Below are 14354 nucleotides of genomic sequence, written 5' to 3'. Positions count from 1 at the left end.
CTGGACTTCTGAAAAACTTGTTTCATCTGAGATGACTGAAATAAAAACTCATGAAAAATAACAGAATGATGTTGTTTTACATACTGATTTATTTTAAAAGCACAATATATAAGAATATGTAGAATGTCTCACAAAACATTTGATAAAAAACAATTTTAGGAGAAGTCAAGATGGCGGCATAAGCAGACTCTGAACTCACCTCCTCCCGCAGACACAGCCAATTTACAACTACTCGTGGAAAAATTACCCGAGACAGAACTGAAAACTGGATAAAAGGAACTCCTGCAACAACGGACAATCCTAACTGAGGTGGAAGAGGCAGAAACTCCCTTCTGGAGAGAAAAAACGCCGCCTTCACAAGCCGCCAGCTTCACGGCCGCCGGGAGCAGCTCACAGGTCCGCAGCCTCCCTGGAGGCACGGGGCCCTGAGCCGGGAGCGCCCCTGCTGTGGGCATTTTGTGGATCCAGCACAATCGAGACGAGTGGCATACTGTCTGACTTTGCCTGCTACTAAAACATTGGGGAGCACCCCAAGAAAAGCTGGTTCACAAAGAAATTAAAACCAGCTCTTAAAGGGCCCACGCGCACTCAACCGTTTCAGAAAGCAACCTAAAATCACCAGAAAGAAAGGTGCACAGTACTGTGGTGAAAAGAGACTCACTTGATAGGCCCTGAGTGCATCTCGGTGAGAGGTGAGACCTCTCCAGGGACTGGGACATTGGTGGCGGCCATTGCTGTGGCCTGGTGTGGGCGTGCTGACACAGATGCCATTGGAGTTCTCCCTGAGCCTGCTAGCCCAGGTCTGCCCCACCCGCTAGAGCACCGATTTCATCCAGCTCAGCCAGGGCAGGCAGCCCACCCTAGAGACTGGCCCCACCCAACAACAAGCCCTCAGGCAACCTGTGGGCCTGCATAGATTTTGGTGACTGGATTCTCCGCAGCCTGGCAACTGAGCCCACTTCAGTGGGGCAGGGCGTGCACAAGGAGCTGGTGGAGAGTGTGGGGCGGTGCCCTGCACAAGGAGCGGGTGGAGAGTGTGGGGTGGTGGTGGAGTGTGTGGGGCTCCCGCCGTGGAGAGACTGGGTCCACTTCGGGAGGTCGGAGCGCACACACGGGGCAGGACTGTGTTGACTGTGTGTGTGGACCTGTCAGCTTGTCCACTGCAGGGCAGGGCTTGTCAGCTGCAGCAGACTTGTGCTTCTCAAAGACCCACATAGGGGGTTTGCCCCACCTTCCAAATCCTGAAACAATTGGGTGCTCCTGTGCCTGAGGCCAGCCCCACCCAGCTGCAATCCTCAGAGAGCTGACAAGAGACCTAAAGGCTAGAGCTTATAGCAATTGTAAGGCCCTGAGCCTAACAACCTGCCACGCTGGGGGCCTACTCACTTAAAAGAAATACTGCAGCACAAATGTGGTATTAGAACTTGCAGCCAACTGTGCTGGGGCTCCCCACACCTGATAAAGAGACTGAAGGGCCCACAACAACTACAAGCAGCTGAGCATTACAACAGCTGGCCAGGAGCATAACTCGGCCTCCCTGGGCGCCTATAGGGAGAGCAAACAGACCACAACAGAAGGGTGCCCGTAGCCCACATAGGGGTCACCCCTGGAACATTGAGAACTGAGGGAAACACACAACAGGCCTCCTAAGGCGTCACTTACATAAGGTCACCTATCCAAGAGCAGGAGACGTAGCTGACCTACCTAATACGTAGACACAAGCACAGGGAAAGAGGCAAAGTGAGGAGGCAAAGGAATACATTCCAAGTACGGGAACAGGACAAAACCCCAGAAAAGGAACTAAGTGAAACAGAAATGAGCAAGCTACCCGACAGAGAGTTCAAACTAAGAGTGTTAAGGATGCTCACTGATCTGGGGAGAAGAACAGATGAACTCAGTGAGAATGTCAACAAAGAAATGGAAGATATGAAAAAGAACCAATCAGAAATGAAGAATACAATACTGGAAATGAAAAATTTACTAGAGGGACTCAAAAGCAGAGTAGAAGAAAAACAATTTTAAATACAATTTTTAATTTCTAAATAAAGTCTCTACTTAGGAAAAATATACACACTTTTAACCACAAAAGTGCAGTTTTAAAGGCAGATGTCAGACCTCTTAAGTACATGATAGCTAACAGCCACCTTAAGGACATTAAAGATGTGCATTTATAAATATTTGAGGAAATTCATGAAAATGCTTTGTAAATATTATAAGCAAACCTTTAGCATACAATGTGGGAGAAGGTTTCATGATCTACTTACAAACCCTTAAATCTTGTATTTTATAATATTATCTTACAAAATTACTATTATTATCAAGAATTCATTATACATTCTGGTTTAAATTCTCTTATGTCATCTTCACTAATATCAAGCACAGGTTTGTATTACATATATATATATATATATACACATATATATACACACACTACTTTTTCCTTCATATAATGTCCCCGCATTAGAATATATTTGGTCCAAGGAACATTCAGAGCATGGCAAAATGCTGCTTTAACTGTTTAATTAAATGTTGGGTATCCACATGATCTGGAAATGCTGCTTCAGACTTCTGAGCAGCAACATAGCTTCTCTGTAGATCCCCAATCTGTAAGAAACACCAGCAAAAGACCACAGAATGAGACCAGAAAAAATAAGTAAGAAAGTAAAAAAAAAGACATACTATTTGCATATTGTAGAAATACAAATGGTTCTTAAAGGTAAATTGCTTGATTATGCTACTTTGATTTTAGAATTCTTTCACCCAGATTATAATTCAATCTTGAAAAAATATATGAGAAAAATAAAATAACCAAGTCTACAAATAATTTCTGTTCCATGATAGCTGTCTAGTTATGAATTCATAAACCTATGTTTTCTTTTCCTGTCATGGATAGTTTTATAAAAATACAATGACATTTGCATGTTAAAACAGCCAGCTCTATGTAGCTCAGGAAAACTATTTGTAATGTACCACAGACAAAGACATATTTTGATTAGGGTATTACCTGTTAGACAGAAAATTCAAGCAAAAACTATTGTATTTAAGATAATAACATGCTCTGGGAGGTTTTACACGGTGCTAGCACAGTAATCTGGTTTTAGAAGTTTATAAAAGGTCTCTCTGATTTTCAGAAGTTTATAAAAGGTCTTCTCTGATAAACTTTGTGTTAAAGTCCAATCCCAAAGAAAAACACACATAGTATCTGAATCCATCTGAATATATCTTGATTCATGCATACATTTCTAAATAGAGAGCGCTTTTTAGTGTGTGCACAGAAAAAAATCTAGGTAATTCAATTCTGGTATTTTTTTGTAACACATATATATATATACTACAAACATAAGTTTCCTTTTTTAAATCATAGCATTTCTTTTTAACATACTATTTTCTCTTATGAAAGTGTAGCCTTTTGTTTAAAGAAATATCTCATTTGAGTTATATAGTAATAAAATGTGATAATATTCCTGAAGGAAAGTAACTGAGCCTTCTTTGTGGTTTAACTGAGTGGCAGCACAGTGCAGTGGAAAACATGTGGGCATCATGGGGAGCTGGGTGTGAATTCTGAACCCGCCCCTACCATGTGACCTTGGGAAGGTTTTTAACCTCTACAAGCCTTGGGTTCCATCAGAATGTAAGCTGCATGAGGCAGAGGTTGTTGTCTGTTTACGTTGCTAACATCCTCTGTGCCTACAACAGCGCCTGGTGTACAGCAGAGTCTCAACAAACAAAACATCAGTTGTATGAAAAAATGGGCGAGGAAGGTAAGGGATACCTACATTGCAGGGTTGTTGGGAGAATTAAAGAAGGTGTGCGGAGCAGCTGGAACACTTAACAAGTGATCAAAAGTTACAACTTATGAATGACAGCTTATTTTCAAAACAGAAATGAGTGCGGATGGCTTCATGCGCATGCTATGAAAAATGACGTATTTTTGTAATGTCTTTTGGTCTACAAAGACTCTCACATGAGCAAACATTTTTAGCCATTTCCGTATCCTCAAAACTCACCCTCCATGTTAAAGGAAGGTTTCCAAATATAAAGTTAGCCATTAGACGCCTTTTGTTTATTTTCTTATTATTATTAAAAATGGCACATGACTCCTTTTAGCTTTTGGCTAGCAGCTGACTTGCAACACAGTATCAACAGTTGCATTTTTCCCATATTATTCACAGTTAAAACAGATTTCACTAATATCCCTAATTTTACAGCAATCATGCCCGAGACTTCATGGCAATATGATCTACAAATAATATACAGGATTTCTTTGCTGTAAAAGCCAATTACTAAATCCTTCCCAAACCAAGAGTTACTTAATGAGTATTTTCCAATGACTAAATGTCATATTTTAAAACATAAAATAATTCTTCTGCAATCTATAATGGTGTTAAGTTTAGTCAATATCCAGTGACAAATTTCTTTAAAGTTTATTAAACAGTCCCTTGAAGTAAAGACATGTATATACCAAAATTAAATGTTTATAAAATCATACATTCCAGAAAGCTAGAATTTCCTTGATTAGCTGTACTTTTTTTTTAACCAAGAAAGAAAATGAAACAGATCAGATGATAAATTAATAAAGAAAGAGAATACCTTATCAGAGACTACTGCAAAATTAAAATGCGGCTCGTACATATGGGGGGCTAAAGATGACGCAGTTTGTAACAGTGCCCTTGCCTGTGTAAAAAAAAAAAGGAAAGAAAAGAAAAACCAAAGATATATGAGCATATATCAACAGTATATTTGTGATTTTTTTTTTTTTTTTTTTTGGTAAAAGAATCCTTTACCCAGGACAGGACCTTAATAAACATGATCCTGTGATAAACATAGATGACATTCCTCATGAAACACAATGTACTACTATATAATTAACTATTTATATCTTGCCAAAATTATATTAATAGTAAAATGCTACAAAATATGGAGAAAATAAAAGAATTGAGAACTTAGAAAAGATTTAAAGTTATTTGAGAACCACTGTTCTTGTGAAGTTTATTTTTCAATATGACATAGGACTCAAAATACAATCCTCTCAACGCTAAAAAAAAGTCTTATTAATCTAGTTTTTGTTGCTGTTGATTGATTTAGTAGGCTTCTAGTTACCTGTTCTCTAACGCAACAACAACCAAAACACCATAGTGAATTTCAAAGCCCCAGCTCCAGGGTCTGTGCTGGATGATAGTGAGCAAGCATTTATTATACTGCTGACCTGAAAATGACAACTGAATGCAACTGAAAATGACAAGCTTTCCGTTCTCTAAACTACTCAAAAAGCAAAATTCACATCATTTTTTGTGCCCTACAGGCTCAAAGGATCATACATTACAGAGACCACTGAGTGACAAGAGATGCTCATACATTCATCGTTAAGCTCACAAACTCAGCATTCCAAGCAGCTGAACAACCTCTAACTTGCAGCTAAACCCAAAACCTCTATCCACGACCCTGAGGACAAACTCGTATATCTTTTCTTTTTTTTTTTTTTTTTTTTTGTGAGGAGATCAGCCCTGAGCTAACATCCGCCAATCCTCCTCCTTTTTTGCTGAGGAAGACGGCCCTGGGCTAACATGGGTGCCCATCTTCCTCCACTTTATATGGGACGCCGCCACAGCATGGCTTACCAAGCAGTGCGTCGGTGCGCGCCCGGGATCCGAACCAGCGAACCCCGGGCCGCCGCAGCGGAGCGCGCGCACTTAACCGCTTGCGCCACCGGGCCGGCCCCTATCTTTTCTTTTAATGGAAAATAAAATAACAGTTCATATAGGATGTTGGATGTTAATTTTTAATAAAATGGGGTTAGTATCATGAAACCTTTCACCAAAACATTTCAAAGCAAGTGTATACCAGAGAAAGTACAATAAGTAGGAGGGAAAGAAAATCAAATAGCACTAATAGAGAAAATCACAAAAAGCACTTGCTTCAGATGCACATATGCAAAGTTCCATGACAGAACAAGTTCCCATTTAGAGTAGGTACTTTCTGTTTACAAAACACAAATACTCCTTATTGGCTGTGGGGGAATTTATGAAATAAAAGCCAAATCCAATGATGTTTCTTTCCTTCTTTTGTTAAAAGTTTGTCAATGTGCTTAAGACACCAGGTTGGAGGTTAACATCCTGGCATGCTGCTCATTATGTCTGTGACTGTGAGTAAAGTTACTTCCCTTCCTCAAGTCTGTTTCTTCATCTCTAAAGTGGAGAACGTAATAATATCTACCCTTGATTGCCATTAATATTGTATGGGTGTAGTTAGCATTTTAAACATTTTTTTATGTGCGTAATAATAATAATACAAGTTATTAAGCATCCACCCTGTGCTCAATAGTGTGTCAAGTGCTTTACATGCATGATCTGCTAATCTTCACAAAAACACCCTCAGGTACTGTTACTACCCTATTTTATATATCATCCACTCATTTCACAAATATTGACTGAGCACTGACCATGTGCCAGGCACTGCTATTGATGCTGAAAATATAGCAGTTAGAAGACAGAGAAGGTCCCTTCTTTCACACAGCTAGCATTCTACATTCTACATATAAATATGAAAATATCTGATAAAATGATAAGTACTGTGAAGAAAAAAGCAGTAGGAGATGTGATAGTGCCTGAGGGTTTCTTTAGACTGATGTTTGAGATGGCCTTTACAAGGAGGTGGCAATTAAGCTGAGACCTGAATGATAAAAAGAAAAAAGTCACTGCAGGATCAAAGAAGACTGTTCCAAAGGCCCTACAGTAAGAATGAGCACTGCACATCTGCAGAAAAGTGAGGCAGCTAATGTGTCCGGACATCAGGCATTGGTAGGAAAGAAGCAGTGGCAAAAGATGGGTCCGAGAGGGAGCCAGAGGCCAGGTTACGTGGGGCCTTGTAGACCAAGGTTTGAAGTCCAGATTTTATGCCAAATACAAGGAGAAGCCACTGCAGGATACTACGCAACGCAATAATAAAATAATCTTGTTTTTTAAAAAATCCCTTAGGCTGTTCTGAGGAGGATGCACTTACTCACTGATGTAAGTGGAAACAAAAAGACCAGCTAGGAGACTCTTGTAGTAGCCCAGGCAGGAGATGAGAGCAGTGTGGAGACGGGTGGTAGGAGCCGAGAAAAGCGGCTAGGTGCAGGATGCAGCCTGGAGGTAGAACTGACAGGGCTTGCCGAGCATGACGGGGGCGTAGGGTGGCAGGGAGAAGCAGTAGGAAAAGAGAGGTTTCGAGGGTGGCTCCTAAGATTTTGGCTTGAGCAGCTGGATGGTGGATGGGGGACTGTGAATGGTGGAACAGCTCACTAAGACGGGGAAGACTGGGGAGGTGCAAAAATCAAGTGCTCTATTTTGGATACAGAAAGGTTAAGTAACTTGTCCAAGGTCACATCACTAAAAGGCGTCTGAGCTGGGATTCAAACAGAGGCCTGTCAGACTGTTGAGCTCATTTTAAAATACATAACAATAGCCACATTTGACTTTTCTTTGAAGAAAGCAGGTAGCCCACTGTGCCACTGGTAGTTCACAGACCTGTTCAACATGGCCCTTCTGCATCTCCAGCACAGCCAGGTTGTTGTAGGCCTCGGCGTGATTATTGTTGTTGACCAGAGCCAGCCTGAAGCACTGATGGGCCAAATTTGTATCTCCTATTCCCTACAAAAGAAAAGCACATGTTTGCACACACAAATCCATATGCTTCCTCCTGCCACCTCCTCCCTTCTTTCCTCATATAAATCTTTTCTGATACCATAGAAAAAGCAACAAGTACTGATCAGAATAGTCAAGTATGAAGTGTGATAAATAAATGACAAGCAATAGGATATATTAGAGTATATGAGGAAGCCATTTGGTGTAAAACTAATTTGGCCTGACCCTGTTTTTCCAAAAGGGCCTGACTTGGCCTTTGAGCATGCATTGTATATCTGCTTTAAGCATTTACTATGTCCCAAAGACAAGAACAATGCCCTTAAAAATAAGGATGTAACTTCCCCCACATCAGCATCTCTCCCTAGGCTAGGGATTGATCACTGACCTGCTGTGACCACCCGGCTAGAGACCACAGACCTGCTACCTGCTATGTTCATCAATTGCTGAGTGAAATCCTGTGCCAGCAAAGCAATCTCGTGACTATTGTAAAAGGGATATTCCAATCATATGTGATACATGCTCTTTGACAGTGTACAACCGCTCTGTAGACCCCACTTCTTTGGTGCCTTTCCTTCTGTGGGGAAGAAAGGCCCCAGGCCAGTCCTCAGATCTGGCTCATAATAAACTCACCCCAATTTTGATTTATAGATTGGTTACAGATTATTTGTGCCAACAATTATATGTAAGAGGATTTAACCTGGGAATATAAAATAAGCTATAGTGACTCCTAGAAATCTCTAAATTGCTCCATAAGACCATAACCAAACCTGAATTTACAATACCTGAAAATTTCCTCAAACTAACTTGTGGCTACCTTTCCTGTAACAGAAGTGATATTAGAGAAGTAACGTACCACAGCTACGTGTCCCAAGTTGTACCAGACATCAGCGGCCTCTTCTTCATTCTCAGTCAGAGACAGGGCACGTTCAAACGAGGTCAGAGTCATATCATACTGCTGGGCATAGAAGCAACAGAGCCCCAGATTGTTAAAAAGCTGGCAGTTATAAACACCCATCTGCAGAAGGCGCCTTTTAGAAAAAGAGCACACAAATTTTGGTGTCAGACCAACTTTATAAATATTAAGACATATATTTTTATAAAAGTAGAAATGAATTCATTCTATAATTTTTAATACCTCCAAAGAATATAAATAGAAAGTCTTACAGTAAATGAAAAAAATTTTAAAGCAAATACAAAAGCATGTCTTTTTTAATGGTACTAGTCATGGGAAATGTGTCCAGAGGCATGGTTGGAAACAACTTACAGTTTTTTCCCCAAAAGCTTTGTTATGGAATCAAAATAAGAAATAAATAATCACATAAAGTAAAACCCACACATTTTTTGCTTCATAAAGCTTTGGTGCCCATAGGTAAGCTCCTAACACCTTCTCATCTAATTTGAAGACTGTGTTTAGCATATATCTCCAAGTTTTCAACTGAATTGGATCTTGCTTTGGGTTACCTGTATTTTGCAGTTTAGCTGTGTCTACTGACCTCCAATGAGCTTCCACCCAGGAAGACAAGACCATCAGTAGATCCCTATGTCATCCACTTAGCTTTCACGCTACAGCTCAAGAACCCCATTGTGCTTCTATGCATCATTAATCCCAAAGAGGAAGGGACAAGAGAGTTCAAATGAGCAAATGAAAATCCACCTCAGCTGCCCTGAGGAACCCATGACGCACGCTGGGGGTTGGGGAGTAGAGTCAGCTGCATGTGCACAAGACAGCATTCATATTATTACATCTCATGCTTCTAACATATATTTGGAAAGAACTCTTGTCAGCTGCCAGTTATCTCCTTGTATATTACCTAAGGGCTGAAGAGGATATCATTATTTAAAAATTAATTTCAGAAACCATCTATAGGATAAAATAAGTATGTGCTCAAAAGAGAACCAGTGAACAGAATTTATTTAGATTTTTAAAAAATATTTGGACAAGAGTTGACAGTATTTCATGAAATGGGGATTGTTCCAGGTCCTCATCAGGACTCAGAACCTGGGGCCTACAGCTCTTTGTAAATCGTGTCACTATTTCAGCTTCAGGGTCTTTATACTATGTATAGTGGTATTAACGGGGGCAGTGATGGCGAGATGTGCTTCCAGTAACTATTAAACTGTTATTGGTTGACGACAAAATCGCTAATTCATACAATGACATGGTGTTAAAAACTCAAGCAATATCCAGGTGTGTTTCTTCAAGTTGCCAAATATCTGTGAGTTTCTAAATTATTAGATGTCACTTTAATGCTCATAAAACATCTGGGTGTTTAAATTTTTAGTCTCATATAGACTTGGCCTATACATCATTTCTCTACATTTTCATTCCATCTTTATTATTGTTCCACCAACATTTCACAGGAATGTAGTTCTACAAATTGAATGGAAAGCACACCTGTAAAACCGGAGAGCTATTTCTGGCTGATCAGAATAAAAGTGGTTGCTTCCAACGCATGCAATGGCTTCCACGTGAGTATTGTCCTGTTTCAAAACTTCTTTGTAGTAATCGGATGCTGATGAAATATTGTTCATTTCCTATTCCCCATCAAGACATAAGAGCAATACTTTATTAATATTGGACAAGACATTTTTTTTTCTGACTGGTTTATATTCTTTCATTCAATAAATATTTATTAAGAGCCTGCCATGTGCCAGACCCTGTTCTAGGCCCTGGGGACACAATATGAACAAAAAGATCAAGTTACTATCTACAAGGAGGTTACCTCTGGTGAGGAAGACAAACGAACAATGTACTGTCAGGCAAGGACAAGTGATGTAAAGAAAACAGAGCAGGGTAAGGAGCCAGGGCGGCAGCGGGGGAGGGTGCCACTTCAGAAAGGGTTGCAGAGGAAGCACTTCAGCACTTCGGAGGAGGTGCTATGTGAACAGAGGCCTGAGTGAAGTGAGGGATGGAGACCCGAGCTCATCTGGGGGAGGCACAATCCGGGCAGAGGGCACAGCAACTGTAGAGCCTGAAGTGGGAACACACTAGTATGAAGAACCACACAAAGGCAAGTGAGGCTGCAAAGAGGGCGAGTGGCACAAAACGAGTCAGAGAGGCAGCCAGGAGCTTTGTCTGCCATGGTAGGAACTTCAGGGTTTTTTCAACATTGAAGGAAAGCCATTAGCGAGTTAAGAGCAGAGGAGTAATATGATTATATTTACTTTTTTAAAGAATAACTTGGTGGTACACACAGCATACACCAAAGTGGGGAAGAATGGCAGCCAGGAGACGGGGAGTCTCCCTGATAATCATAAATAAACGCAGTTAATGTTATTAATGAACGTTATATCTCTCAAAGCCACCTTCAAGGCCAGTTCAGGCCCCACACTCTTCATGGGGATTTCCTTCACGCCCTCACTTCACACAGCTCTTTTCTGCCTCTCAAATCACATGACACATTGTGTGAACCACTCACTTGTTCTCATCATGTGAGGACTCATATGTTTTGATTTTAATCATAACATATTTTATCAAATCTAAGAGAGTCCACTGAAGGTAAGAAGTGCCACACAATGCTTTCTTATCACATAGAATTTTTTTTACCTCCATAGACTTCAGTTTTGTTTTTTTAATTTAAGGACTTTATTTTTTTAGAGCAGTTTTAGGTTCACAGCCAAATTGAGGGGATCGTACACAGATAAATGCACTTCATTATTCAGTATCAAAAACTCACATCCATTAATATTATCACCAATCTCATCAATATTAGTATTATAAAACTAGTTTTGACCTTGTGGACCCCTTGAAAGGGTCTCAGGGACCCCCAGGAATCCCTGGACCACACTTTGAGAAATGTTGATATTAAAATGATATTTGGGGCCTTTCTTCCCTCTCCTACTCACTCATTCCCATGAGACAAACCGAGCATGCTTGTCTCTGCCCCTCCTGGGTCTGTTAGGAAGCCAGCTTGGCCTGCAACTTGCCCATAGTCTCTGCCCTGCAGTGTGGAGCAGGCTCTCCTGGGTGGAGAAGGTCTGCAAGTTGCACAGTCATGTCTGTGACAGGGTGGATTGGTCTGTCTAACTCAGAGGCAGAACACTATTAAGTCCTGTTGGTCATAGATCTAAAATCACATGCTCCGACTCTGCTTTTATCAGTAACAAAGTTAATGGGTTATCCTCCATTTTGTTTGAATCCTGTATCCATCTCTCAGCTGGTTCTCAACTTGGAGTGAGGAACAGGGGTGTTATTTATTAGTCCCATAAAACCGCAATAAAACATTCACAGGTTGATCCAAACTCATCCTTTATATGTATTTTTCACATGCTTTATTTTTGAAATTCTTATTCAAAGTCCTGCCAGGATTTAGTTCCTTAAGAGAAGAGGCTTTTTCATTCATTGCTTATAGCTGCAAAATAATTTTTTTTTCAAAACACAGAGCTGTTGATACATTTGTTAATTAATTGTGAGTTCATTTTCTCCTGAATTTTACACTGCTGTTATGTGCAACTATTCCAAACATTCCTTCATATTTTAAGAATATAAGAACCCATTGAAAAGTATGAAAAATAAAGAATTTTAATAAAAGTGCATTTTCTATTTTTTGGTAAAACTAAAGCCTCGTAAAACTTAAAAGGAAAGAACAAATGAGCATCTTAACTCACCTCCCTGCAACCCCCACTCCCACACATACACCCAAATCCTTCCCTGCTATAGACTGAATGTTTGTCCCCCCCCAAAATTCATATTGAAGCCCTAATCCCCAATGTGATAGTATTTGGAGGTGGAGCCTTTGGGAGGTAATTAGGTCATGAGGGTGAGGCCCTCATGAATGGGATTAGTGCCCTTTAAAGAAGAGGCACCAGAGGAATGATCTCTCTGTCCACCATGTGAGGATACAGCGAAAAAGGTGTCCATTTACAGACCAGGAAGAGGGCCCTCACTAGGAACCAAATTGGCCAGCACCTCGGTCTTGGACTTCCTAGCCTCCAGAACTATGAAAAATAAATTTCTATTGTTTAAATCACCTAGTTTATGGTATTTTGTTATAGTAGCCTGAGCAGACTAAGATATTCTCCTTCCAAAGAATAATCTCCACACCTAGGCAGCAACCTGACCAGTGAGCTTTAATGGCTCCATGAAGCATGGGGCCCCATGTGCATGACTTTTCTGGTTTCCAGGGCAACAGCATCCCACAGTGCAAGGCTTCAGTGTTACAGCTGCCAAAATTGGTGTATTAGTCTGCTTGGGTTGCCATAACAAAATACCATAGACTAGGTGGCTTAAACAATAAAAATTTATCTTCTCACAGGTCTGGAGGCCAGAGGTCCAAGATCAAGGTGCCAGCACAGTTGGGTTCTAGTGAGGACTCTCTTCCTGGCTGGCAGAGGGCCACCTTCTCACTGAGTCCTCATATGGCAGAGAAAGAGAGAGAGAGAAAGAGAGAAAGGTCTCTGATGTCTCTTCTCTTAAGGGCACTAATCCCATCATGAGGGCCCCACCCTCATGAGCTCATCTAAACCTAATTATCTCCCAAAAGCCCCATCTCTAAATACTACCACACTGGGGGCTTAGGACTTGAACATACAAATTTGGGAGGAACACAATTCAGTCCGTAGCAGGTAGTAATGCCCAATGCAAAGAAGACTCCAGCCTGAATAGCTAGTTGTTTCAAGGCTTTCAGTTCTATAAAATTACCTTAGAATGTCTGTATACTTGATTGATGGGCACAGAATTAATTTATGTAATCTTGAGGAATTTTAGACTGAAACTAACTTATGTTTTTGGCAACCTCATATGCAGTTTTTCAAACTTGTTATTGTAAAATATGTGCTTATGCTAAATAAATTTAAACACTGCAAAAGGGTATAATCTCCCAAACCCCACTCCTCCCCAAATCCCAGTCAGCAGAGGCTCTGTTAATATCTTCTTGAGTATTCTTCAAGAAACTTTGTTCACATATACGCACACATACATGTATGCATGTTTTAACCACAAACAGAATCATTCTACACATTCTGATATACAGTTTATTGTTTGTACTCTCCGTGTCTTGACTCTCTGTCCATATCAATACAAAGAGCTCTATTCTGTTACTTTTTTACTTCTGCATAGTCTTCCATCAATACATAGACTATAATTTATTTAACCAGCCCCTTGTTGATGAAGCATTAGTTTGTTTTCATTTTTTTACCATAAAAAAATACTATAAAACCCTCTTTGCACATATCTTTGTGTACTTGTATGAAAACAGCCTTCAGGAAAATTCCTAGAAGTAAAATTGCTGGGCCAAAGAGCACGCACATTTAAAAATCTCATCAGTAACTCAAAACAGTCTCCAAATGAGTTGTACCAATGTACACTCCCAGCAACAATGTTCATATGTGGAGTTTGTTCCTCCACACCCTCGACAACCCTAGATACCAGAGAACTTACACATCTTTGTCAACCTGATTGAGTGAAAAATGACATAATATTATTGTTTTAGTTTTTATTTCTTTAATCATCACTGAGGTTACGCATTTAACACACCAGATATTGATATTTCTTTTTCATGAACTGTCGATTCATGTCCTTTGCCTGCTTTCCTATCCTATCTTTTGCCCTTTTATTATCGGTTTGAATGTATGAGGGACTTGAGTGGGGAACTGCCCTCCTGGATACAGGGGAGCTGGAGGCAGAGATATGGCTCTGCTTTCTCCTTCAGATGAAATGAGCCTGGGCTGATGCTGATTTAAACATTCCCTCCAGAGGAAAAGCATAGATGGCTTGGTTAAGTTTTTCCAGAT

The 14354-nt window shown here is 40.4% G+C and overlaps 1 protein-coding gene across 3 annotated transcripts in view; it reads right to left on the bottom strand.

The window, feature by feature from the left end:
- Positions 1-424: 424 nt before the first annotated feature.
- Positions 425-14354, bottom strand: part of TTC8 (tetratricopeptide repeat domain 8) — a 53342-nt gene continuing 39412 nt past the window's right edge. For all 3 annotated transcript variants that reach the window (XM_058567519.1, XM_058567517.1, XM_058567518.1), the window contains 5 exons: positions 10018-10157; positions 8476-8650; positions 7506-7628; positions 4591-4674; positions 425-2604 (listed from right to left, as the gene is read on the bottom strand). In XM_058567519.1, coding sequence (XP_058423502.1) covers positions 2488-2604; positions 4591-4674; positions 7506-7628; positions 8476-8650; positions 10018-10157 — 639 coding nt within the window. In that variant the 3' untranslated portion in view covers positions 425-2487. The remainder of the gene's footprint in view (positions 2605-4590; positions 4675-7505; positions 7629-8475; positions 8651-10017; positions 10158-14354) is intronic.

This window comes from Diceros bicornis, chromosome 24, assembly GCF_020826845.1.
Source record: "Diceros bicornis minor isolate mBicDic1 chromosome 24, mDicBic1.mat.cur, whole genome shotgun sequence".
NCBI lineage: Eukaryota > Metazoa > Chordata > Mammalia > Perissodactyla > Rhinocerotidae > Diceros > Diceros bicornis.
Note: the sequence above shows the minus strand (reverse complement) of the source record. Positions and strands in the feature narration are given on the sequence as shown.